Source organism: Pochonia chlamydosporia, chromosome 3 (genome assembly GCF_001653235.2).
Source record: "Pochonia chlamydosporia 170 chromosome 3, whole genome shotgun sequence".
NCBI lineage: Eukaryota > Fungi > Ascomycota > Sordariomycetes > Hypocreales > Clavicipitaceae > Pochonia > Pochonia chlamydosporia.
In genome coordinates this window covers 4,293,728-4,320,055 of record NC_035792.1, presented here as the reverse complement: position 1 = coordinate 4,320,055, position 26,328 = coordinate 4,293,728, and the positions used below count along the sequence as shown (strand labels likewise).

General features: G+C 50.2%; 8 protein-coding genes across 8 annotated transcripts; 2 read left to right on the top strand and 6 right to left on the bottom strand.

The window, feature by feature from the left end:
- Nucleotides 1–77: 77 nt before the first annotated feature.
- Nucleotides 78–3,401, bottom strand: VFPPC_05139 (mRNA transport regulator; the record flags this gene model as incomplete). The annotated part of the gene is made up of 6 exons (XM_018284379.1): nucleotides 78–1,117; nucleotides 1,181–2,464; nucleotides 2,537–2,627; nucleotides 2,758–3,039; nucleotides 3,107–3,196; nucleotides 3,273–3,401. The coding sequence occupies 6 exons, from the start codon at nucleotides 3,399–3,401 to the stop codon at nucleotides 78–80; spliced, it is 2,916 nt and encodes a 971-aa protein (XP_018145844.1).
- A 2,320-nt stretch (nucleotides 3,402–5,721) lies between these two features.
- On the top strand, nucleotides 5,722–8,946 carry VFPPC_05137 (OPT oligopeptide transporter; the record flags this gene model as incomplete). Its single annotated transcript, XM_018284378.1, has 2 exons — nucleotides 5,722–7,970; nucleotides 8,043–8,946. The coding sequence occupies 2 exons, from the start codon at nucleotides 5,722–5,724 to the stop codon at nucleotides 8,944–8,946; spliced, it is 3,153 nt and encodes a 1,050-aa protein (XP_018145843.1).
- Nucleotides 8,947–9,264: 318 nt separating this feature from the next.
- VFPPC_05136 (26S proteasome regulatory subunit rpn-1) lies at nucleotides 9,265–12,144 on the bottom strand (the record flags this gene model as incomplete). Its single annotated transcript, XM_018284377.1, has 4 exons — nucleotides 9,265–9,291; nucleotides 9,345–11,822; nucleotides 11,899–11,972; nucleotides 12,027–12,144. 4 exons carry the CDS (start codon nucleotides 12,142–12,144, stop codon nucleotides 9,265–9,267), a joined length of 2,697 nt encoding a protein of 898 aa, XP_018145842.1.
- A 547-nt stretch (nucleotides 12,145–12,691) lies between these two features.
- On the top strand, nucleotides 12,692–13,995 carry VFPPC_05135 (serine/threonine-protein kinase RIO2; the record flags this gene model as incomplete). The annotated part of the gene is made up of 2 exons (XM_018284376.1): nucleotides 12,692–12,754; nucleotides 12,805–13,995. The coding sequence occupies 2 exons, from the start codon at nucleotides 12,692–12,694 to the stop codon at nucleotides 13,993–13,995; spliced, it is 1,254 nt and encodes a 417-aa protein (XP_018145841.1).
- Nucleotides 13,996–14,382: 387 nt separating this feature from the next.
- VFPPC_05134 (RNA binding protein MSSP-2) lies at nucleotides 14,383–16,327 on the bottom strand (the record flags this gene model as incomplete). The annotated part of the gene is made up of 7 exons (XM_022428439.1): nucleotides 14,383–14,545; nucleotides 14,595–14,666; nucleotides 14,717–14,974; nucleotides 15,029–15,120; nucleotides 15,175–15,264; nucleotides 15,320–15,410; nucleotides 15,462–16,327. The coding sequence occupies 7 exons, from the start codon at nucleotides 16,325–16,327 to the stop codon at nucleotides 14,383–14,385; spliced, it is 1,632 nt and encodes a 543-aa protein (XP_022284521.1).
- Nucleotides 16,328–20,813: 4,486 nt separating this feature from the next.
- Nucleotides 20,814–23,022, bottom strand: VFPPC_05132 (NADPH--cytochrome P450 reductase; the record flags this gene model as incomplete). The annotated part of the gene is made up of 3 exons (XM_018284373.1): nucleotides 20,814–20,831; nucleotides 20,896–21,174; nucleotides 21,241–23,022. The coding sequence occupies 3 exons, from the start codon at nucleotides 23,020–23,022 to the stop codon at nucleotides 20,814–20,816; spliced, it is 2,079 nt and encodes a 692-aa protein (XP_018145838.1).
- A 433-nt stretch (nucleotides 23,023–23,455) lies between these two features.
- Nucleotides 23,456–23,698, bottom strand: VFPPC_17650 (hypothetical protein; the record flags this gene model as incomplete). Its single annotated transcript, XM_022429342.1, has 1 exon — nucleotides 23,456–23,698. The coding sequence occupies one exon, from the start codon at nucleotides 23,696–23,698 to the stop codon at nucleotides 23,456–23,458; it is 243 nt and encodes an 80-aa protein (XP_022285620.1).
- Nucleotides 23,699–24,707: 1,009 nt separating this feature from the next.
- On the bottom strand, nucleotides 24,708–25,040 carry VFPPC_05131 (hypothetical protein; the record flags this gene model as incomplete). Its single annotated transcript, XM_018284372.2, has 1 exon — nucleotides 24,708–25,040. One exon carries the CDS (start codon nucleotides 25,038–25,040, stop codon nucleotides 24,708–24,710), a length of 333 nt encoding a protein of 110 aa, XP_018145836.2.
- Nucleotides 25,041–26,328: the final 1,288 nt, after the last annotated feature.

The window sequence follows — 26,328 nt, the reverse complement described above, 5'->3', positions numbered from 1 at the left end:
CGTTGATCTCTTTCTTCCCCCTTGTTCCTCGCATTCCTCCCTTTCTTTGTATTTATATGCCGACTTTGTGGTACCAATCAGCCCGAGAACTGAAACCTCGCAGCCTCCAGCTGGCCAAGGCCATCTCTAGGTGCGACATTCCTGCGGCGATAATTCGTCGTAAAGTCCTGTAGCAAGGTGCGAACATGCCGAAGACCGCTCACGTCGCCGGATGACAGCTTCTCCTTAACCTTGGTAACGAACCGCTGAGCTTCGGGTGCGGATATGCTTCCCTGAGGTAGAAGCTCAATCGTGTGCGCAACCCACTCCGTTGTCTGCGCAGGCATAATCTCAAACAACGCCAGGATAACTCCGCTTCCATCTGCAAAACAGTCGCCAGGGAAGGTAATCATCATGCCCGCCATGGTTTGCTTGACCAGATCAGCACCGTGGCCCATCAGCAGATTTTTGATTATTCCGCGAATCTCAGCGGCCTGCGCCTCCGGAAGACCCTCACTGCTCGCTGGATTGTCGCCACCATACGACAGCAAGTCACGCAAGAAGTGCAAAGTCGACGAGAGCGGGTCTCGCTGCTCCAAAGTAAGCGCATAGACCGAGGCTTGGAAGATGGGCGCCAGCAGCGACGACGGAATCAGCTTTTGAGGATAGTACAAAAGAGCGTCAATTAAGAGCCGGAAGAAGTCGTCAATGACGTCGGGAAGATCCTTGGGCTGTAAATCTGCCATCACTCTAAGGAAAGCTGTGGTTTGGGCCTCGAAGAAGGTGTAAATGTTCTCGGTAGTAGCCTGATCCAAGTGCTCTCGGTCCTCGGAAAACTCCCTCAGGATAGCAGACGTGACCCACAGGAAGCACCCTTCGCGAGATGTGTTGAAGCTACTTGCGAGCTTGTTGGCCATTTCCGGGAGTAGCGGCGCCATGGCAGTCCGGTACGACGTAACCATATTTCGCCAGCACCGGCAGATTCGCTCGCAGATGGGACTGAAATCCAGGAAGTTGTCCAACACAGTAGACAGAATGGGGAATACCTCTTGCCAATACTTAACTGCCGGGTTCTCCTCTCCGGGAGTCACGTACGGAATGACATTCTGCACAAATATGGTAATAAGTTGAAGGTGATCTATAGCGTAAAATGTTAGTCATCTGTCAGACACAAGGTGCATGGCTCTGGGAGGCAACTCACCGGCCAGGGCCAGTTTGCCTTCTTCATTGGTGGCATTGTTGGCTTTGGCCATTAGTCTTTGCACGAGAGGATCGCAGCACGTCTTCAACAGCCTGTATGTTTCAGCAACTGGCTGAACAGCAACCACATTGGCTACACCTTCAGTTATCTCCTCCTTGCTCAGATCCGGCAGCTTGTCCAAAATCTGGTCGTAGAATGTCTGGAGTTGCAACACTTGTCCGCTAAGGAGGTCTCTGCAGTCTGTGCAGAAAAATTTCAGAGACAGGGCGGCGGCCCTCAAAATTTCTTTGGAATCAGTCTGGAAAGACTCGACAATGTAATTAAACTGCGGTTCCAGGTATTCGGGATGCGCCGCAGTCCATTCAGTGTATCGTCCCAAAACCATGATGGTTGCGAAGCGAAGCTTTTCGTGGCTGGGAATTTGAACCAACAGCGGCATGAGCTGCGGCAGCACAATGCTTTCATCCTTATGAACCATGCGCCCCAGAGCCCTCATTGCAAAAAGAGGCGCTTCAAGCTCTTGCCAATGCGGAACATTGGGTCCGTTGACCTGTCCAGCATACTTCTGAGTCCACAATTGGATGGCCTGGAGAACCTTGGTAAGGCACTCAGTCACTCCCATGACATCGCAAGAGTCCTTGAGAGTGTCCCCCATTCGGTGACGGAACTCGCGAAACTTCTCTTCCTGCTCACGGTCTCCGTCAAAGAGATCGCTTTCGTTTCCAGACTCGGGTCGGGGATACTCCAAGTGCTTCAGCAATATGTCCACTAGCTTGGAGTAGATATCCACGAGTTCCAGTCTGCCCTGAATGTATCGCTCTAGTACCAAATATTGCTTGAGTTCGTACCAGAAATCAAAAGTATGCTCGATAACGTCTCGGTCCGTATCTCGAGCAGCGCATTCGAGCACAGCTTCAACGAGTGGTCTGAAGTGAGAAGGCTCCCGGGCAATGGCGACCACCCAGCTAATGGCAGCTGTTGAGAATACTTTTGTCAATGCCTTCAATTTGTCCGTGTCCTCTTCCTCGGCAGCCTTTGCGATCTGCGACTTGAGTGCGACCACGCGGGGATATAGTGCATGGACAGCATCCTGACTTTCATCAATATCCCGGGTTTCTCGAAGCATAGTGCAAAGGCACTCGGCGGCCTCCGCACCGCACTCATCACTCGATACACCAGTAAAAATATGCTCCAAAAGGGGTGAGTTGATAATACTCATAATGGGAACTTCTCTCAACCAGGAAGTGATGCATTCCATCAGCTGAGGGTTGCGGGATGCGGCATCTAAATTATCAATGCATTAGAATTGGACTGAGTGCGTTTGCCTGAGTTTAGGTAGGATTGTCGGTAGCATACCTGACGATTGAGAATAGCTTATAAGGAGTTGTACCACCTGATCTGTGTTGTCTCCCAATAAGACCTGTGTCCGTGCTGCAAGTTCTTCTTCCTATTTTCCAACGATTAGACTATGATACCCATGGTGTGTTGGTGCCGATCGGATGATGATGATGATGATGATGGGTGTGTCGTCGTAAGAGACTTGGCTCCAAGTCGACAATCTTTTGCGATCCACGTACAGACAGGGTAATTTTTCGACCTTCGGTCACTTCCTCAGGTAACACTCGCAAGAAGTCTAGGATACAAGCATGGCTCTCTGGGCTGTCACCAAGGGACTGGACCACGGAGGGGAGCACATCAATCCAATCCTTCATTTGTATCGCGAGGATGGCCAGACAAACGCAGAGCTGGACACGAATGGGCTTCGGACCGGGGGCGAAGTGCTTCAGCAACAGAAGAATTTGGCTTCTCAGGGCTGGGAGCTCGCTCGGCAATACTTGGGTAGTGAGATCGTATGTGATCTGGTGATGTTAGTGGCTTTGCGCAAGAGCATCGTGGAGGTGGACAGGGGGGAACAAATGTATGAACCTTTCCGCGGAGAGTGATAGCGGCAAACAAGGTCGCCTCGGGTTCTGCAGTGGATTGAAGTATTCCCATTATCGTACCCCATGAGTCCTTCTACAAATTCCGTTGTCAGTGCTGTGCATATGGGGCCATGTATCGTTATCGGGTTCTCCAAGGTAGCAGCGCATACCGACTTCTGGAACCTCTCCAGATATTCATGGGCTTTCGTCTTGGTTTCCTTCTCCCCAGTCCGCATCGTTCTGACCGCCGCCAAAACATCGGACGGCGAAAAGGTCTCTTGCGAGCCGTTTGACGCCATCATGGGTAATGCAAGAGGCCTGTTGGAGAAGAGGGAGCCTTGGTGGCCGAAGGAGTCGCAACCAGATCTCAATGCCTGTGACGAGCGTGGTTGTTCTGCCGGCCTTGGTAGGTATTCTCAGCTGCGTTGGGAGGGCTGCGCCAAGGCAGATACAATGAAAAATCGAGGTAGAACAAGGTGCAAAGTAATGAGAGACGGACTACTTGGACAGATGGTCCCGAGAGAGCAAGGAAAGTTGAGAAGCGGAATTATGGCCAGGGGAACACGGAAAGAGAGAGCATGAAGCCACAGCCTGGCCCTTGAGAATATTATGACAGGATTGGAGTGGACTGGCCTTGACATGACATGGGGGGTCAAGCACTGGTTCTTTGGCGGGGCAATGAGGTACCAATGACCAGTGACCAGTGACCAGTGCCTGTGGTCTGGTCCATGGTGCTTATCGCCACAGCGTTTTTCCGCTCCGCAAAACGACGAAAAGAGCGTCATCTTGCATCACGGCTAATGGCTGCCCGGCTTTATTTCCCAACACGCCAACAGCCAGCTATACAAAACGCAAGTTAAGGGCCAAACAAGAGAGAAGATGACAGAAAAGTTTAGAAAAATCTTTAGTGGCCAAATATACTTCGGTAGGTACACGTTCAAAATGAAAACCTTTGATCACAGAGGTGCATCTGATGTAGTGTATTGAATGCCAATCAACTCCATTGGCTGGTACAGTGATTCTTTACAAATGCATCCAAAGAGACAAAATCTCCGCTATACAACCTCATGGTCCGCAGATACCTCCCAACCAACCTTTCGTCCTCTCAACTTGGGGTTATGCTACCAAGTGATCCCTTTATCTGCCCATTTCCCAGCACCAATCCATGCAGTCGCCTATTGTACGGGCCTATTGGAATCCATTTGTCTGGAGAACCCGAAAGCAATTGCTCTATTATTGCGGTGCACCGTTTGGTGAGCTTGCCTGTGACAATAATGCGAGGCTTTTATCTGGTCTGGTTATACATTACCGGAGGCCAAAGTTTGTTGGCGGGCTGTAGCTTGGTGTTTTGCTGGCGCAATGTGGCGCATCTGTACCAGGTGTTGATGTTGGTCAACTTGCAAGGCAATTAAAGGCTCTTAGTTCTGGCTGTCTTTGTCTGCATTATAGCTTTCGTTAAGTAATGTACTTGTCTCTTGAGTTAAAATGGCCTTTCTCATCACTTCCATGCTTCTGGGCAGCTTGTAGAAATTTAGAGCCGGATTCTCATGGCTTCCTTGGTCTGCAGTAGAGTAGGGGGCAAACACTGCAAATTGGCAAGTGCTCTGGCTGCACCTTCCTGTCCCGTACATCTAGGCTTGGTAAAATACAAAACTTTGCTATTTTGTTTCCGTCGCTTGGCCCTCACTACATTTCTCAAGCATCGCATCTGACAGTGGTGTAACAACAATGTGCCATTGCAAAAATCAACAGTACATGGATTTGTGGCTCCGCAAAATACCTAGGTACTCAACTGAGTAACTCAATCCGGCGACTCAAGAAGGTAATGCATCCGAACCTGCATGAGCCACTGCCGTGCAGGAGTACGGAGTACGGAGTATGGATGTCAACGATTCGACCATGCTGTGCAACGGAAACTTGACATTAGGGATTCGAAAAATGCACGACACTGCCAGTCGCAAGCCTGGCTGCCAACCAACATTGAACATCCCCAGCCGCCAGGTTACTCCATACCTAGGTACATCGAGCCGACAGCATGGGTTGATTTCGAGCTTCTCAACAGCTTGGTCATTCGTCCCACCGACCTGCTTTGATTATTGCCAAATCGCCGAACCGAGTCAATCAATTCCTCGTAAGTGGAATAATAAGACCAGACGAAAGAGACGATTTGATGTTAAGGAAACGGAAACACGCCACACCACGTCTCTCGCTGTCATCGGCCTCCACAGGCTGAGCGTCGACTGGGGCGCCGAGGCTTGTACCAAGTTCGATGACGGCGCGCCCTGCCGCTCCTTGCATGGAGTACTCTGTACTGGCGCCTCCTAAGCGGCAAAGGACGCCGAGAGTTGAAATCTGACCGCATTTGAACCGCCTCCTTACATGATATTTCTGGGAGCTTTAGGGGTCTTGAACCTGTTTGACAACGGCGCCAAAGCATCAATTGGTGCACCAAACTCCGTGCACCGTTGAAGACAGCGGCCCAATCCTTGTCATAACCCGGGCCATCCAATTCATCCATCACTATTCCCATCGTCACCACTCACCAGCAAGGGTACACCGGCGCATTTGATCATTCCTCGACTAATAAATCCTCTCGGCCCGCCTTTTGTCTGCCCCGCCATGGGCCGCCGCACCAAATCCAAGTCCGAGTCCACCACCACCACCACCACTTCTTCGTCAGAATCCAAGACCAGTCGATCTCTCTCGCCGTCTGGTGAGACAAGGGTATATGACTCCCAATTGCAGGAGCAGGGCGTACCTCTTCAAACCCTAGCAGCTGCATCGTCCTCCACATCTCGGTCCACTACATCAACAACTTCGTCGTTACCGCCACAGCCGACCAAGAAGAGTTCCTCGTCAGCCGAACAAGGCGAGCAGACTTCTTCTGTGGCGCCTCGTCCGTCGCGCCGTTCACGCTCGTCGTCCTCGACTCCCGTACCTGGCCATGATCTTGCCTCTACGAGCCTCAACGAGGCAATAGCAGAGCCGTCTCTTGGCTGTCTTGATCCCCAGCTCGACGAAGGCGACATGGCTTCCAAGAAAACGCCTATACTCCGCGCTGTTGACGGTTCTCGGCCGAGCTCCTCTCCATACGGCTCAGTAGCTGTCAGCAGAGATGCGTCTCCCATAAGCAGCGATTCCGAGGAGGGCGATACTCACCGGCTTCGTCGAGTTGGTTCTCAGAATCGTAGCAACCGCAGTTTGAGCTCGAGGCGGTCCCTGACCTCACGGAGATCCGAAGACCTTGACGGAGCCGCCCTAGTGTCTGGTCTGGAAGGACGATTCGGATTAGCAGAAGCTCCTCTTCCCAGTGAGATTCTGGACCACGACAAAGATGACGGTGATATTACCTCAGAAGATGGGCTGCTACTCGACGATGCCTCTACGGCGTCTGGCATTGACCTCGAAGAGAATTCGCCGCATGAAATTGTCCGAGCGTCTGTACCCCCAACAGACAATACGACTTTATCTATAAACACTCCGCGCATGTGGTGCCTGTCCGTTCTCTTCTCCATTCTCGGCTCCTCGACAAACCTGTTCTTCTCATTACGATACCCCAGCGTTGCTATCACACCTGTCATTGCCTTGCTTCTTGTTCACCCTCTTGGCTTGTTGTGGGACATGGTGCTTAAACGGCCTGAGGATCCCGATGAGGTCTTTGTCGACGGCGTTCGCACCGATGTTGTGAGTGATGGAGAAGACCAGGCCCGCAGAAGGAAACGTCGAATTTCATGGCGGCAATGGTTCGCCCAAGGAAAGTGGAACGAAAAGGAGCACACTTGCGTATATGTTAGCAGCAATGTTGCGTTTGGCTTCGCCTTTGCCACGGATGTCATTGTAGAGCAGACTCGGTTCTACAACCAGCCGGCCTCGATTGGATACCAGTTGCTGTTGACCATTTCCACGCAAATTTTGGGCTATGGTTTTGCTGGCATGGCCAGAAGATTTCTCGTTCGCCCCAGTGGTATGATTTGGCCAGGAACACTCATGTCTGCTGCCATGTTTTCGACCTTGCACAAACAGGACAATAAACCCGCCAATGGTTGGACAATCAGCAGATGGAAATTCTTCTATATTGTCTGGAGTGGCGCTTTTGCATTTTACTTCCTACCCGGGCTGCTCATGCCGGCACTCAGTTACTTCAGCGTCATCACCTGGTTTGCGCCCAAAAACGTCGTCATTGCCAATCTCTTTGGCGTGGCCTCCGGGCTGGGCCTGTTCCCCATGACCTTTGACTGGGCGCAAATCACATATGTTGGGTCACCTCTGCTGGTTCCATTCTGGGCTGCTATGAATGTCATTGGCGGTCTCGCTATTGTGATGTGGATTATAGCACCAATTTTCTACTACTCCAACGTTCTCTACACATCATACATGCCGATTCTATCAACTGGTGTCTTTGATAATACTGGCAAGATTTACAACGTCAGCAAGATCCTGACCCCTGAATTTCTCTTCGACAGAGAAGCCTACAAACAATATAGCAGAGTATTCCTACCAGTCACATACATGCTCAGCTATGGCATGCAGTTTGCAGGTCTAGCAGCGCTCCTCACCCACACAGTCTGCTGGCACGGCAAGGACATCTGGCGGACGTGGAAGAAATCCTTGGAGGAAGCACGTCAAAATGGCAAGCCCACGTACCGACCAGTACCAGGCCTACACTCACAGCATACCACATCGTCTACTGGAAGTTTGGGTAGCGAAAACTATAGCCGCATGTCAGCCTCAACGTCAAACGTGGACAACTTGATCAGCAGAGAGGACATTCATTGCCGCCTCATGAGCCGGTACAAGGATGCCCCGTTGAGTTGGTACTTTCTTACATTTGCCTCCATGACGGCCATTGGCATGTTTATTGTCGAATAGTAGGTCCCAGCCCTCACATCTAAACCTCCCCCTGTGAACCCAACCAGGCATCGTGATCTGACACACCGCAGCTATCCCGTCCATCTCCCCTGGTACGGCCTCCTGCTTGCCCTCGCCATCGGCGCCATATTCTTTATCCCCAACGGCATTATCATGGCCGTTACCAACCAGCACAGCAGCATATATCTCATCTGCCAACTCATATGTGGCGTGGTATTTCCCGGCCGTCCCATTGCGAACATGGTCTTCGTCACGTACGGTTACATATCCTCGGCGCAAGGCATCAAATTCGCCTCAGATCTTAAACTCGGTCACTACATGAAAATCCCTCCTCGAATCATGTTCATTGTACAAGTCGTCGCCACCCTAGTCTCGTCGGTAACGCAAATCGGCGTGCTGAATTGGATGTTCGCAAACGTCAAGGGCATCTGCACCGCCGACGCTCTCAACGGCTTCACATGCCCCATTGCACGCGTCCACTTCAACGGCTCCATCCTATGGGGTGTCGTAGGACCAGGCGAGTTCTTTGGCCCTGGAGCCACATACCGCGCTCTTGTATGGTGCTTCCCCCTAGGCGCACTCCTTCCAATTCCCCTTTGGCTCTACGCGCGAAAGAAGCGCCATAGCATGATCCGCAAGGTCAATCTCCCCGTTATATTCGGCGCAATGTCATGGATCCCCCCCGCCACAGGCCTCAACTTCTCCGTCTGGGCCGTTGTCTGCTACGTGTTCAACTACCTCATCAAACGACGGGCCAACGCATGGTGGGGTAAATATACAATGACCCTCAGTGCAGCCCTTGATTCAGGACTCGCTTTTGGCATTGTCGTTGTCTTTTTCGGCTTCTTGTACCCCGGGTGGATGAAACACTTCAAGTGGTGGGGGACAGAAGTATACAAACAAGGTTGCGATTGGCAAGCTTGTAGCTATAGAACGGTTCCAGAGGGCGAGACCTTTGGACCGGATATTTGGTGATTTGCATTTATGTCGCATTTATGACGGAAAATAGCATGACTTTGTATACTAGCCTTTGGGATGGCATTTTTGAATAGAATACCGCATTGGATGGGGCAAATTTTGATCACCTTTTACATGTTCACTACACTTTGCCGGGGCAGATCTAAAAACGTGATGCATCAGACTAGAATTGCAAATTTTTAGGCCATCTATGAATGCACAGCTCTTTCCCCCGTGTCTTTACAATAGATTACTATACAGTGAACTAGCGGTGCGTAAATGAGCTGCCAACTCTGTACCGATACCACCCATCAAACTCCTGTCCGATCCCACCCCTTATTGTCCGTCTTCCCACTCTGGATTCTATCAAAGCATGTTAGCATTGAAAGCGGGAGCAGATAGAGTTCTCATCTTACCTTTTTGAGGATCACCAAGCCCTCTAAAGTGCCATTCAGGCTGATATACTCCTCATCCTCAAGCTCTGCTCGCTCACCATAGCCCAGTAGCACAGGCGTGCTCTGTGTTTGCCATCCAGTAATGGTCTTGGGTCGACCGGCTTGTCCCACGACATCCACTGCCTGACCAACACGTACATTGACCTTGAGCGGCTTGAGCTGTTCGTCCAGCGTGACAAGGAAGCGAGGATGCATGGCGGTGACGAGGAAGTAGAGCAGGTAGTGGGAGCTGCCAGTGATAAACTCCTTGGGGTCGATCAAGGCAACCATGGTGGCTAAAAGTCCGGCCGTGGAGACCTGGGAAAGGACCTGGCGGTCGGTGTGGAAGGGGTTGATGGATAAGGTACCTTTGCCCATGTGCAACAAGCCCTGTGCAATGCGGACCATGAAGAGAGCATCCTGGTCGCGATGGTAATAGCTTGCAAGCTGTCTCAGCAGCTGTGCCAGACGGGCATTGTTGGTTCCTGCACCGAGCATTCCCATGGCAAAGATGGCGTTGATGGCGACTTCGGGATCGTTATCGTGGCTGTATCTTGAGAGTGTATCGTAGACCTTCATCTGTGGGTTGCTGGGGCTGATGAGACCCATTGCCAGCGGAACTGCCTTTCGAATGTTCGCCTCGCCATAATGCATAAGATGACCAAACTGTCTCAAGACCATTTCCTGGCCGATGTCCTCGCCCATGGACACCAAGGCAATACCAATGACGGCATACGCCTGCAGAAGCTCATCACCCTTCTTGTCCTCCGATTCTTCCTTGTGCTCATTGCAGATATGGAGCAACTCTTGGATCTTGAGGACTGCTCCGGTGCCCGCCCAGGCGCAAATCTCTGCCAAAACAGCAGTTGGTTTGGCCATGGGGTGGTCCACAGCTTTGAGTGTCTCCAGAATCACATCCACCTCTTCTTGCCGGCCAAAGAATAGCAAACCCAATCCTAACGCCAAGAAGCGAGTCCATTTATCGGTCAACTGGTTCTTTCGCTCATCATCCATCAACGTTGTAACAATAGCTTCCGTAACGTCTGGGTGAGAAGAGCCAACAAAAATCAGGCCACATGAGAGAGCGGCCATTGCGGAAATCTGCATGTCTTGCGATGAATCGCTAATAATGGGCAATAGAAGCTCGAGCAAATCCTCCTTATTCGAACCGGCATAGGACAGACCCAAGCCCATAATGCAAGCTGTTCGAATTAAGGGATTCGAGTGGTGCAACTTGTCTGCATCGCCCAGAAGAGCCAACGCAGGCTCGGAGTCAAGGCGCACACCCGAATTCATGATACCAATCGCCAGCATAGCTCCGGCCGAAATTTCCGGCTCGGAGGAGTATGTGTACTTGTCGATCTTATCGAGCCCATTCTCAATGTCCCAAAGCAACAAAGTGCCCATGGAAGCAACGGTCGACATCATGCCATCTGCCTTTGTCTTCCACACCCAGCTCTCCTTTTCACCCTCTACCAACATCATCTTGTCGTTACCGAAACCAGCATTGACAAATGCGTTGACAAAAGCGGCAGCCAGGTTGTGTCTAGCCGAGTCAAGGTTAGTCATGCCAGCCACCCGACTGCTCTCCAGGTGGCTTTTGTAAATATCTTCGGTGGTCTTGGGATCCAGAATATTCAACTCCTTGCCAAGAGACTTGAAGTGGTCCGACAGCTTAAGATTCGAAGCGCACTCCGAGATCACTTGCTCATCCTCATTGTTCTCCGGCAAATCCAATACTATTCTTTGGCGGGCAACAAGGAAAGCAAGCTGCTTTTGCAGAATTGGGTTGTCAGCTTTGTCGAAATCGGCTTTGATGAGGTCTACGTCGTGCAATCGGATAGCAAGGACAATAGCTTGAGTGAATTGCTTGTACTCCATATAAATGTTGTGGGCGGTTCGGAGGAACGTCTCGTTGTCAGGGTAAGTAAGCAGGTTGACCATGCTAACCATGTATAAGCAGACCCTAGCATAGGTATTCTCGTCGACGAACTTTGGAATCTGTTCAATAATTTCCAGTTCACTCATGAGGTCAACTGCGTCGGCTTCGGCGTTGCTCTTGATGAAAAGTGGCACCAGAATCAGAGCAAGGTCAATTAGGTCCGTTGTTGACTCGTCAGCAGTAATTCGCTTGCCGTACACTTCACCGATTTCCAGGGCCAGATGTCGCACATATTCGTGTCCCCACGACGAAATGTCGGAAGTCGGAGCGAGTAGTCGATATTTGAGTGTGTCTTGCTTGTCTTCGTCGGAAAAGGTCATGCCAATGACAGATAGAACATCCGCAAGCGAAGTCTTGTTCTCCCCAGCGGGCCATTCTTCGTACAGCTTGGTCAAGGTCTCGTAATGTGGTCGTAGAAACTTCAACGGCTTCGGTACTGCTGTCATTGATGATGTCGACGTCTTTATCGAAGTCTTCATAGCCTCTAATGCCGTTTTGTAGAGCTCGGTATTAGATTCCTTTGTTTGAGCCAAGTCAGTCGCCGTCGCAATCGAAGAGAGCAAGATCGTCATCTTATTCGGATCCCAAACTTACTGTCAGTCGCTCCACCATCATGTCAAGTTCGCTTTTAAGCTGCTGGTCTTCCTCACTCAGCTCCTCCTCGGCGGCTACATCGACATCAGTATATATTAGTTTGTCAGCGGATCTTACTCAGGGCATACCATCTTTCTTGTCATCTTCCTTCCTGCCATTCAACAAAGGTTTCTCATCCTTGGAGTCATCGACAGCTTTTCCCTTGCCCTTGTCCACCGCCTTAGGCGCATCGCTGTCTTGGGCCATGTTGACGTCGATGTGAAGAGAGCCTGATGCGGGAGGCTCCTGCGAAGGAAGGGAGGAGGAACAAAGACAGTGGAAGAGACGATGGTGATTGGAATTGAACTACTTGGGACGTCTGAAGCAGTCCAGGTCCGCGTTTCTCAATGACCACAAGTTTGCGTTGATAGTGGTAGAAGGTGATGGATGTGTATGGCAATTGAAGCTCCAACGGGTCAACGGTGCTCGCACTGCTCCATCCTGTAGCTCTGGTTACGTGAGGCGCTGTCGCCTGGCTCAGGCCCAATCCCAGCCATCCGACCCAGTCACGTGCTAGCTCATCTGTGCGTGTCGGAAGGGTTAATCCGCGATAAGAAATTGTGGTGCAAAGTGGCTATCGATTAGATCTTATCACCTAAATTTCTGTGAAACCCCTCCAAATATTTCTGATGAACCGCAACTGGTCCATCACGGTAGTACAGCGCCGCACCTCACAGACAAAGATCTCCTCTCCGCGCCCCAGATTCCGGCACTTTTAAACGTATCTCGCTGTGATATTTTATGGTAAACCAATATGAAGTTGGATACGAGGGCCATGCGCCATCTGGCGTCAGAAGACTGGAGGGTTCTTACTGCTGTAAGCCAATTTGGGAACCTTTTCGCCCAACTTACGCTCACCAGACACAGGTTGAAATGGGCAGCAAAAATCACGAAATTGTGCCAACGCCATTGATAGAAAAGCTTTCCCGACTGCGAGGTGGAGCCAACGGTGTGCACAGAAGCATCTCAGCACTCGCCAAAGTTGGCCTCATCGCCAGAGTAAAAGAAGCCAAGTATGATGGATACCGTTTGACGTATGGAGGTCTAGATTATCTCGCTTTGCATACCCATGCCACTCGCAAAGACCTCTATAGCGTCGGAAGCAGAATTGGTGTTGGAAAGGAGAGCGATATCATGATAGTCGCAGACCACACAGGCGCCCAGCGAGTCCTGAAAATCCACCGATTGGGGAGAATATCGTTCCGAACTGTGAAATCCAACCGCGATTATCTCAAGAATCGAGCGTCTGGGTCGTGGATGTATCTTTCTAGGCTGGCAGCCATGAAGGAATTTGCATTTATGAAGGCATTACATGAAGAAGGATTCCCGGTGCCGGTTCCCCTGGCACAGTCTCGCCACACAATTGTCATGACACTAGTGGACGCTTTCCCTCTCCGTCAGATCTCCGATGTACCAGATCCGGCGTCTCTCTACGCCGACTTGATCGCCCTCATACTACGATTTGCTAGTCATGGATTGATTCACGGGGATTTCAATGAATTCAATATTCTTGTTAAAGAGGAGAAGGTCGTATCAGACGATGGTGAAGAGTCGGTCAAGCTCGAGCCAGTCGTCATTGATTTTCCACAAATGGTATCCATGGAGCATCAGAACGCCGAAATGTACTTCGACAGAGATGTTGAGTGCATCAAAAGATTCTTCTCAAGAAGATTTCACTTCACCAGCACTACCCCTGGGCCGTTCTATAAAGATTCAAAAAAGAAACTGGCCAAAGGTGGCTTCAAGAGATTGGATGCGACGGTAGAGGCATCCGGCTTCACTAAAAAGATGTTGAAAGATCTTGAAGCGGCAATAAAAGATCAGGTGGCATCTAGAGGAGAGGATGGGGAGCTGGATGACGACGACGACGACGACGAGGAAGAAGATGATGATGAGGAGGAGGATGATGGATCCGAGCAAGATGATGATGAGAAAGCTGGCGGTGGTATTTTAGGATCCCAAAGCCATCAAGACGACCTCAACGACGATGCTAAGGCAGTTGACGAGGGGACGTCCAGTGCTGATGCCCAGGAGAGCATGTCCAAACTAACATTATAGAGCCATATGATACCCCAAGCAAAGAATGCAAACTGGTCACATTGAAATCTTTGATAAAAGTGATTTGATACCTTGGTACATTATTATTTATCAGCTTCGCCCATGTGATGGCTATCCCCCCTGCTGCAAACCCCACATACTCTAAGAATCTAAAGTACAGTCTGATCAAAATGTGTCTGCAAAACCTCCTTGACACCGACGAGGACTGAGACCATAATATGCTCATTGACAGAATATGTCTGTTTACAACTCAACTGGCAAATTCGTGAGAAGAGGTAACAAAAAGAAGTGACAAGCAAGAAAATGTAGCCACATATTTGGACATGAGACAAACTGCAAAACAAGAAACAAAAAAGAAACAGCAAAAGCTGAAATCGGTCAAAAACATTAATCACTATTTTCGTCCCGTCGAACGCCCTTCGTAGATGGCGACTTATTCTCATCCGCGCCACCATCGACGGCGGTTGTTTCAGCGTGAATCGTTACACCTTCGTCACTATCCGACATGGAGGTAGCTGCAGCCACATCCGTGTTCGTGTTTGGAACTATCCTGAATTCAAGGTTAGAATTTGCTGAAGGTTCCATGTGAAAGAGCATACTCGGATAATCCTCGTCGGGTCCCCGAGTGTCTCATCACATTCCCTTCTTCGATTGACGAAGCAGAAAGTCCACTATCATCATGTCAGTGGAAGAAAACAGTCGTTGGCAGAAGTGTGCTCACCTTCGTGAAACGGGCAAAGTTCTACGCCATTGGGATTGCTGGTTGTACAATGTTGGGCTCATCCCTACAAGAGGGGTTCCATAAGCGCCAATGTTGTACTCGTTGGTGCGGAACTGACGACGCTCAGCGGTGACTCGCTTCAGCTCTTTTTGCGCCGGAGTATCGGCATATCGGATATTCATGAGAAGTCCTTCCTCCCCAATTCCAACTCCATTGTACTTCTTGATGATTTCGTCGCAAATATCGCGGTTCTCGAAGCTGTGACCCAATGTTAGATGCAAAATCACTCTGCTATAAGGCCAATGTGCTTACCGAGCAAACCCTACGCCGCGGCTGTTGCCCATGCTGTCCCGGAGAATCTTGCTGGAAAGAATTGTGGTCCCGAGGAAGATGGTTCCAAGTTCCTATATTACTGTCAGTAAGTCCTGGCAGAGTTCGTAAGAAGAAGTGCCACTGACCACTTCCGTCAGCGTCTTGGGAAGGTTGGAAATGTACAGGTTGGTCGAGCCATCGTCGCCTTCGGCCTTGAGACGAGAATTGAACGATTCCTAATATGGTAATCAGTACAGAAGGTAACTAACGGAGAAGTTCTGATACACCTACCCGGGCAAAGCCAACTTCATAACCAAGTCGGTGAAACCCTCGAATACACATTTCGGAATCCCGTGACTCGTAAAACTTGGCGAAACCAAAGCTACCAAACGTCAGTCACGATGTATATACCAGGCTGGTTTTCTGTTCGTACCCCTTGCATGCACCAGTTCCAGTATCAATGATGGCTTTGGAAGTTTCAACTGGTCCAAAGCGAGATGCAAATTTGTAAAGCAGTTCATCGTCCGTGGTGGGATGAAGGCCACGAATGTAAACGTTTCGATTGCCAGGGATACGGTTCTCAAGGCTCTGCTCAAGGCTCTTCATCTGGCTTGGAGGTGTAAAAACAGCAGGGACTGCTCGAGGGATAGCAGGATCCTGCTTAAGAAACTCATCAATGGTACGATCCGGTACCACCGCCATGGCAGACTTGGTCGGGTCAGCATGGAGGACTGGAAGGCCAATCTGCTGCGGGGAGGGGGTTGTATAAGCGGATCGATCGAGGCTGGCAACCCGTGGGCCACCATCACGCTGAGAAACGGTGCCATAAAATGGAGTAGCTGGGGTAGACTCAGTCGTGGAATATGATCCACGGCGGTTTTCCAGACCAGGTACATCTGAATGCCCTCGTTCAACCCGTGGCTGAGCCATGCCGGCCCTTCCAGGAGTGAAAGGAAGCAATGGCATCGGAAGACCAACATAAGGAGAACCATATCCGCCAGCAGGAATACCAAATCCTGGATACGGATTGTCGTTGTGATGATGGTTCAGGCCAAGTGGCTGGGTATTCATGGGTGTCAAAACATATTGGCCATCAGATCCAACCATGTAGGTAGGGCCATGTCCCATGGGCATTGGAGCAGAGCTGCTAGGCATGCTCATTGCTCCCAAAGAAAGTCCAGAGAACTGGCTCATCATTGCGTTCGGATCAGCTGCGGAGTGTGCTGGACCATGGCTGTGGACGGTGCGTCCTGTAGGATTGGGGAGATAAGGCCCGCCAACACTGTTTCCGGGGTCCATATTAGAGTCGGTGAGAATTGATTCTCGATAAAACGCAAGTCTGTAGAAGAAGGTATCAACATATTAGCTTCGGTCCAAATCTGAAAGCACTGATGTGAATAGGGTCCGGCACTCAGAGATCAGGCACACTGAATGCAGCGGAACCTCGGTCGTCTTTTCATACCATCAACCTGAGTGATGAAAAGACGACCAAGTATGGAGTAGCAAATGAGGCCAAAATGTGGATTTGGACGCAGCTGAAACCACCGAAAGGAGAAATCCTACTTACTCTCAAAGCAAGATATCAGTTTCGGATGATGGCTCGAGATGACGACGATCCGAGGATCAAACAGAAGATCTGTGTTATTGACATCAGCAGGTGCATTTCCAACATCCGAAAGTGATATTCTTTGGGCTATCAGGCGATGAAAGTGAAGACAAAACTCGAATTTGCCACAGGTGTTGCTGTTTGATCCAAGTTCACGAATGTATCCTCAACAAAGTCCCAGAGTGGACTCGTAGTTTGTTCAACATAGGACGGCGCGCACATGAAAAGAACGATAAATGAGAAGTAAACCAAATACTCACATCTTCTTATCCTTCTGGTTGCGTGGAGAAAGCTGGTGAGAGACTACCAAAGGCAAATGTTGCTACCAAGACTGGGAAATGAAGCAAGAGAATTAGTAAGATAGAACAAGCTATCAAGCAAAATGGGCGCACCGAATAATATCGATTTGCCTTGGAAGGGATTGGGAAAATCTGGGATGGAAACGGTGTTGATGCTGTGAAGAAAAAGGAATGGAAGAGAAGAGAAGAAGAAGAAGAAGAAGCAGTGCAGCGAAAGAATAGCTCTGCTCCCATATGATGAAATGGAGGGGGCAAAGCCAGAAGCGAGAAGCGGATGCACGGAGGGACTACTTACCTAAAAAATGCATATAATCTGCTGGCGAGGTAATTGCGATGGTTGATCTAGGAGACGGAGGAAGGAGTCGAAAGAAATGTCGGTTAATTTTTCAGAAGGCAAGCTAGAAGATACCAAATGCAAGCAAGAGGCTAGTGATAATTCTTGGATCAGACGGCTTGTCTCGAGAGCCACGACTTCCGGGAAGGAAGAGATAAAGAAAGCTGAGTCGGAACGAGAGGAGAGAAAGGAGAGGCTTGGGGAGTGATCAGGAAGACTGAAGGCCAAAATAGTCAGACACAAGTTTAACGTGAAGACAAAGAATATTTTCAATCAAAATGGACCTGCCAGCTGCAAAAGGTCAGCCGCCAACTGGCAGAAGCAGTTTTTATCAGGCAGAATCTATTACCTTCCAGACAGACAGCTGTCAACCAGATTGGCGAGGTGGCGACCCGATATTCACAGCAAAACAAGTTCGCAGAAAACTGTCAATAACATGAGACAGTGAGCCGAGCAATGAATTCCCTTTGCCTGGAGCAGAGGGCTACTCCTTTTGATAATACCGAAAAGATCTGGTAAGTCGCTCCCGTTTGTTGAATTATCTCGTTCCGGTCTTTGATGTAGTTGCTGCTTTCCCTCGCACCCACGAACCGGAAACCAGCAAGACTGACTGGTACGCACTCCTCGCCCTTCTCCTTGTGCCAAAGTAAAGAAATAGATGATGGATGTCCTAACAGAAGATCGGTCGAACACAAAAACATAAAACAGAGCAACAGTAAGGATACTGGACAAAACGATCCAACGCGAACTGGAAAGAGTCGATGGCTTAGACGGGAGGCATCTCCTCCAACCTTTAAGTCCTCGTGCTAAACAACACAAATCAAGGGCAAATTTTCCGTCCAAAGGTGTTTAACCATGGCCATGGTGGGACGGTCCGAACTAAATGGCGAAACTCTGTTTGACTGAAGTTGCTAGGAAGCAACCATCTTGCAATGTCCACCGCCTATCCACCCAGCCAAGAAAGTAGTTGCTTTTTCTTCCGCATCTCAGACACCACCACCTTTGATTCACTTGGCAAGGATTATCCAAGTTTGGTCGTTCGAGCCCTCGAGGCTCGAGACTTCTGTGAGCAATTCGTGCAGCACTGGCAGGACCAATAAGATGCATTTGAGCCATCTATCGTGCTCGTCCATTTCAGCCAGGTCAGGATATCGGCCTGCAGAGCTCGAAACAACACAATGACAACAGGTCGCCTTTTCCGCCTTTTTTTGTCCTGGTCGACATCTAGGGCGACGAGGAGTCCACTCTCTTGACAGTTTTAATACCAGAAGCTGCACTAGTCGGCCACAAGGCCAAAGCATGTACTCTTCTTAGTCCCACGGCGTGACAATCGCGTTTCTTTGCTCAGAGGCGATCGCGGGACCAAGCCCACAAAGAAACAACCAAACCCATCGCCATTACCTACGGACATGGTTTGCTTTTCCTCATCAATTAGGCCAATTCCAGCTGCTTACTGCAAATGCAATAGCGTCTAGCGAAATGATTGCGCCAATGCTCATCAAACATTCTCCTGGCTGATTGATCCGGTGCGTAATATTCACCAGACAGCCTTCTCGACATCCGTCCTGCCAACCTCCCTTCTGCGTCGCCACACAATTACCAAATAGCCGGGTCGGATGTCATCGAAATCTCTGGCTTGATGGCAGATGGTCAGACGATCAACCCCGGACACCTGCCCTAAGACTTTTACACATTGATTTTCGAAAGCAGGGACGCACCCTGGGCGAGACAGGCCACTTGGGCATCTTGCATACATTGACCAGGGGGTTCGTCATTCAAGAGCAGCGAACCAAGTTTCGTCTAGCGGTCCAATGCAAGGGAGGTAGAAGAACAAGAGGGTGTTTTGTGACTACCAATGGCTGGACTACGGACCGAAAAAAGAAACCATCCAGTTTCGAGCGCGACCAGCGGGAAGAGACAAGACGCCACGGCCGTATTAGGTTGAAACATGCTTGGCCGTGTCCGATGGCACAAAGTGGGTGATTTTTCATATCAGAATTCAGGTCGACGCAGGATGAGAAAAACAAACATGTTCCCCTGCTCGAGCGGTATCGCAATTCGGAACTCGCTTTTGGCAAAGTTGACGCATCTGTCAAACAAGCCAAGTGCAGATTGGCGGCGGGCGATTTGAGGCTGATGGCGTCCCCCATCGGTGGCTTTGTCAATCAATACTTGTCTTTCTACCCCACAAACAGGGCTTACATGCACAAATGCCACCATTTGTGCTACTCCCATCTGATCCCTGACGCTTCACGTCAGCAGGTATTATTAGGTACGCAGCGACTGAAAAGCGCAGAAAGAGCAAAAAGAAAATAAGGTCCTAAGCCAATCGTATGACAGCGTTACACGGTGCCTTGGCCGCCTCCAGAAGCAGCTGATTCGCAAGCCAACTACGTTTACGGTTTGTCCTATTTGGTCTCCGTCTAGAAGATCTGCATCCCGGTTTGGATGGGAGATGATGCGTTGACCACCACTGACCACACCATCAGGTTTGACCCAGAGCCCAATCGTTGGAGGGACCCTGGTTCTGCAATAAGCAGTACCACTGAGTATGAGCGATCTGTACTCCGTAATAAAACACCGGTTAATCATTTGAGTAATATTCGGTACCGATCGAAATCGGTCTCGGCAAACGGGAGTTCTGAACCAGCAACATGTCTCTGCGCAATGCCGGCAGCCCTGGTCCGGTATTTGAAGACTTCCATCGATGCCACCCAGAGAATTGCATTGACTTGAGAAGGAGACTTTAAAAGTCTAGGACATAATTACTGACGAGTTGTAAACGGCGTAGAACTGAGCAATCCAATCTGGACACATTGTGGCGTTTTTTACGGAAGCAACGAAGGCAATGCTGTATTGTCTTGCCAGAGGCGAAAAGCATCCAATCTCATTGACTTGCGATCACGGGCCGAATGATCAAGCCGCAAAGAGAAACCCATAAGTCGACAGGAAGCAAGCAGAACCCCAAAGGCTCAAAGCAAAACAAAACAGCAAATGTTTTCGGCTATCGTCGAGAATCTCATCCAACCATCAACAGCCGTCACAATATACCAGGTACTATCAAAGTTGGCGACCACAAACTCCCAGCCTCAATCACGCCAGAATTATGCACAGACGTTGAAAATGTTTCGCAAATCTGTTTCTTACTCCTGTAGATCAATCGTTTCTTTTCATCTTCTCCGTCGTTATTTGTAGCGCCCGCACAAGCGACGGTTGCTTGGTGTAACCACACCCACTAATGCACGGGGCAAAAAGCACAAGTTTTGTGCTGAGAAAAAGCATCTATCCCGCGACATGTGTTGACTGTAATTTATTCTTTTTCGTAAAAAACGTCATATAGAGCATGTACAGTACATGTCCAAGGCGGATAAACCAAAAATATTGATAAAAATAAAAAGATCTATTGGCGAACACGGATAGTAAATACTAATGTCGTGGAAGATCAACGCCGCCATGCATACATCATTAGATTGACCATCTGAGACGGCACTAAACCTTTATCTTCTAAACTCCATTTCCCTTCTTTTGATATCATCGTTTCTTAATCTAAGACCAGACATCCTCCTACATTCCGTTATGTCAGCGGCGATTCTGGAACGGTGTGATGAGGGTGGAAGAGGATACGTACCTGGTATTGGTTTGCTGCTCTCATGTTCTTTACAATCTCCTCTCCTTTTGCTTCTGACACGCCTCGCGACTCGGCAATGATTTGAGCCAAGACAGTGTTCACTTCACGAGCCATGTGGGCGGCATCACCACAGACATAGAAGTATGCCTTCTGTGATAGGAGCTCGCCGACTTCCTTGGCTCGTTCCTTGAGACGGTGCTGGACATAGACCTTTTTGGAGGTTTCTCTGGAGAAGGCGGTGACGATTTCGAGGCTATCACCGAGAGCGTTCTTGTATTCCTGCATAAATTGTAAGTAATGCGCCTTGATGACGTGAGTGGTGTTTTTCTGTCGGGTTGAACATACCTCCCATTCAGCCTCGTACAAAAAGTCCTCGGAACGCTTCCGGCAACCGAAGAAGAGAAGCGTACGTCCGACGGTAGCACCGTTTTGAGCCTGCTTTGCTCGCTCCTGAATGAATCCACGGAAAGGAGCGACACCGGTACCAGGTCCAACCATGATGACAGGCTTGCCGGGGTCCGAGGGGAGCTTGAAGTTGGAGTGACGAACATGAACGGGAACATGGATGCCATCAAATTTGTTGCGAGGACCGTCCAGGGCATAGGTTTTACCAAATGGAGATGGGTTGGGGTCGCCATTCTGCTTCTGCTTGAGAGCAAAAAGGTAGTTGGTAGCGACGCCGCGGAATGGGTCTTTTCGTCCGGGAATCATCTGTGACTCGATGACGGCAGTGATGGAAATCTTCTTGGGCTGGACGAGAGAGGACGATGAGATAGAGTAGTATCTGGGCTGCAGCTTGGTTAAGCCTTCGATAAAGGCAGAAAAGGGAATGTTTGTCCACTTGGCGCCCTTGCCGACTGTATCCAGGAATCGAGCAATGTTGTAAAAATGAGGTCCGGTCTTGGTGTGGAAATAGTCCTTGTCGCTTCCAAGCCGGGTCATCTCGGCTTTGACTTCGTCGTTGGGTGCAAAGGCAGCCAGGGTGGCAACAAACTGGCGAGAAACAGGGGCACAGATTTCCAGGTGGTATCGGACAATGGCATCGTAGGTAGTCGGGGTAGGGAAGGGAACTTTGGCCGTTGGCTCCAGTGCCTTGACGCTGATAACATTGCTCCTCTTCTCTTTCAAGTCGATAACGTCCAAGAATCGGTCAACTTCGTCGCCAGAGTTTGTGGGCCAAATGGCAATATGATCGCCGGTCTGGTAGGAGAGGTTGGAACCACTAATATCAACATCCATATGAATACAGTTTCGGTCTTTGGCGCTGAAGAGCTCTCGAGATTCCGCGATTGGTGCAATGTAAGGGTTGTGGGAGTTGAAGGGACCCTTGGCAGTGCCCTCGAGGTGCATCTTGTTCGGCTCGCCGAGGTAGACCTCGGGAGAGTCAGCAGTTAGGTTATCACGATCAACGATTCCAAAGGTAGGTTCATAGACAGCTTCACGTTCCTCAAGGCCCATCTTCTCCGCCAGAGCGGCCCACATGGGATCCTTCCAGGCCAGAAAGTCTTCTTCCATGGTGCCAGCACCGTCGTCACCCTCACCGGCTTCGCCGATGCGGTGGGCGCCGAGCTTCTGGAGAGCCTTGTCAACGTTGCGAACCATGGAGTTGTAGTGTTCGTAGGTATTGTTTCCCAGGCCGAAGGCGACGTAGTTGAGATTCTGCAGGGCCGGGTCGCTGCCCTCGGAGAAGCTGACATCCTCACCCGTGATGAACTCGTAGAACTCGACAGCGTTATCGGTGGGCTCACCCTCGCCGTAGGTAGCCAAGATGAACATGGCGACCTTGTCGCTCGGCATAGCATCGAGGTTATCGAAGTCGTATTCTTCCAAATCGGCTACCATGGTCTCCAAACCGAAGCGGCTTTTCCCTTCCTTGGCAAGACGGGAGGCATAATCTTCAGCGGTTCCAGTCTGAGATCCGTAGAAGATGACACAGTTCTTGCCAGTTTCGTCCATCTTCTCGAGAATATTGCGAGAGCGCCCGGCTTTGGCGCCATTAGCGTTGGCAAAGGCATTGGCGTAAGGGTCCTTGGTGATGCCCCAAAGAGTGCCTTTTGTGAAATAAGCGAGCGTCCCCAGGAGGATGACCCCGAGGACAATGATATCGAGCGTGTCGAGTTCCGCCATGTTGGGCGTACAGAGACTACGAATTGGAAACGAAGAAATGAGCAACGACAACTGACCACGGCCGCTCCAAAATCACCAGGCCAAGCGTTCTCGTTCTGAAGCAACAGACAAAGAACAGATGGTAAGAATGCAATGGAAGAGCACAGACTCGAGTCAAACGCAATACGGCTGCCCACGGGTTTTTGGGGAAATTTGGAGGGGTGGACGCCTGGTCTGGTGGATTCAAAAAAAGTTACCGGTCAATCTGACGGCCGTCGACGTGGCCGCGGGAGCGAGAATTTATTAGACTGGACATTCAAATGGAGCCTGGCAAGCGAAGGTTCTCATCTCAGGTCAGCCGCCAGCGTCAACTGGTAGCCAGCCGTTCAACAGGGGCCAAGCCGACCGGCTGAGTCCGGTCTAGTCTCTTGCCCTGCTTGGAACATCCAATTGCTCACGAGCCACTCTCGCTCCATCGCTCTTGCTTGGGCACAGAACGGAGGAGACTCTGTTTATTCCGAGCCAAATCTCTTCTCCGCTGCCGCACACAGCAGTCGACATTGAAAAAAAAATGGAACCACACCGTACCATCGTCTCTTCCGACACGAAAGCCGGCTACCAAGCTGTCCCGATGACTGAGGAGGGATGCATAGCATCCCGGGAAGTGATGGCGGGCCAGCCGACATTGACGCTCCATTGACGCCCTACTCAACTTGGCGAGCGTAAATCACCTATTGACATGGCTGTCATGGCATGTGTTTGCTGGTCTTGGCCAGTGCAGCGCAACCAAACTGTTGGTCAAGGGCGCCAGGAAATGATCAGATGCCCATGATAATTGTTACGGTGCACTTGTGAGTGCTGTGGATGAGCATCAAAGAACATCATCAACTGCATCTTCTGTTCCACCAACAACGCGCCAATTGCATAACAAACAGGCCACATCATCCACTTCTCACGCCGCACCACGACAACAATCCACCAGACCATGGGGTCAGATCTGAGCTTTTCAAGTGCAGAGCACAGTCTGGTGTAGTCCCGCTCCCATTGACGACTGGTTGTGGTGCCTTTCGGACGTCATACCTTGACAACACAGCGACATCTGACCATATTGTCTCTGGTAGTCCCCGCGGTCCGTATTCGGGTCTGGTCTGTCCAGACAAGCTTGCAAGCGGGAATCACTCAGCCTCTGTGGCTGGGCTGACATGCGGACGATTTTCAAGATGCCAGCAAACCGTTGCAAATTGGCCGAGTTGAGGAGCCGACATGGCTCAACGGTATTCCTGGCCGATATTGCCTGCCTTCCAGGCAGTCGGTGTCCTTTGTCCTTTTCTGGTAATCCAGGCTCCTGCTTACCTGGTAGTCCATGACGTTTTACTCTCGACCTTTAGATATATGGCATCAACTGCCTCGACGAAATCCCGAATCCCGGTCATTCCGATGTGCCACCTATTGTGTGCATGTTGTACCTCTACAGCGGACGTTGTGGCGGCATACAAACCCCTTCGTTCAACCTGTTTTGTTCCCCGGCCGTGTGCCAGATCCCGGATGCCGTTTCAGGGTCTCTCCGCAAAATTGGCCGCCATACGAATATCAGCCCGTTCGGCATGGGATGCATGTGATTCTTGGTAGGCGACAATCAATGTCCTCCTTGTTTGGCCAGGGGTCATAGAATGTTAGGAAAAATTTTGTGGTCATCACTACACAAACTAGAACTCTTTCCAGCTGCTGGACCATCGCTGATCCTCGTGTGCGCAAACAACGGGATGGGGAGCCAACCCGACTTCTTGTTCCTCAATGGCAAACTCCACCTCCACACGGAGGTTGGCTGGCTGTCTTGTGGGAATACGTTGACGGTCTCCTCGCGGAATTGTTGTGGTCTTGGTTCCGACCGGCTGCGGAGCCTGGCGCATCTGGCCGCCGTGGTGCCATGCCGGCCTTGGACTTTCCAACGCATAGTCAAGTCCATCCCAAGAGAACTTCAAATTACCCAAGACCAGGTGGCATGATGCGCAATGTATGTTCTTTCGGCCATTATGCATATAAAAAAGTCTAAGTTGCATGTTGTTCTGCAACAAGGCGTAGTTGACGCGTGGATTCGGTGATGTCGCTCTCTCACCAGGGTCTCAAGCATGTACGGATATACGGTGGGACTCTTGTATCCGCTGCATAAAAGCATGCTCGGTAATGACAAAGCCATCAAGGGCCTGGATCAGAAACGGAACACATGGATCCTTGACCTCTTCCATTTCTTCTCCGTGGCCACGAGTCAAATGCGTTGAAACACGAAGCTCGAAGTTGTAGGGTAGACTGGAAATTCGACAATCGACTGTATTCGGTACAGCTGAAGCAAAGACTTCAATCCCAAAAGTGCCCCTTTGCTGCGCGCTTTACTACTATATTATGCCGAGTACACTTAGGTACTTGGTAGCTACCTAGGTATCGTTCGGTGTATATGTTGACTGCTGGCGGACAAGTTCTTGGAATTGCATTTTGTGCCAGCACCGAAGCTCGTCCCATTAACATGCCTAGGTACTTGATATATACTTCCTACTCAATCCCCAATGATGGTGAGCATCTGCGAGAACCCAAGTATTTTTTACATTGCTTTCACTAAACAGTCTCTCCTTTGAAATAACGGCGTTCACATGGTGGGATGAATTCTTATGCTGAAACACCCTTTGCATCTGACAGGAGGCATTCGTATTGAACTGTGGAGACAACATTGTCTGTCTTTAACCATGCCAAGATACGTGCAGACCTGCATACCATAAGTCCATGTCATTATTTCAAGCGTCAGTAGCCATGCTGTTTATGCATTGACTAGCGTAAATGGAAATGGCAGCTAAGCCACGAATATAAACGTCTGAATCCTCTGTCACGCACTTCTCTCCTGACATCTCCATACTTCGTTCTCGCGACTAGATTCACTGGTTCAACAATGGCAAGGCCGATGACTAAGCCCCAACCACAACCACAACCCCAGCCCCGCCCTCCATCTGGAATGGAGTCTGGTCTGGTCAGGTTGTTGGTGCCAGACGGACTGGGATCAATGGACCAAGCTGATCGAGTGGCACTGAGCATGAGTGTGCATCCATCTGCTCTACTCTGTTCTGGTGCTGCTCAACTGGAGCTATCCCATCTTCGTGTTGTGGACCGTGTCGTGCAGCCATCAGTCAGTACATATCTTTTTCTGGCAATCACTGTGTGAGTTGCGCTCTGTCGTGTACAGAGACAATTGGGCTCGTTTTATCAGCCTCGATCCCCGTGCTGCCTTTGCACGATCCTTTAGCCTGTTGGACGTCTGGTCGGATATTCTCTGCTGGTATG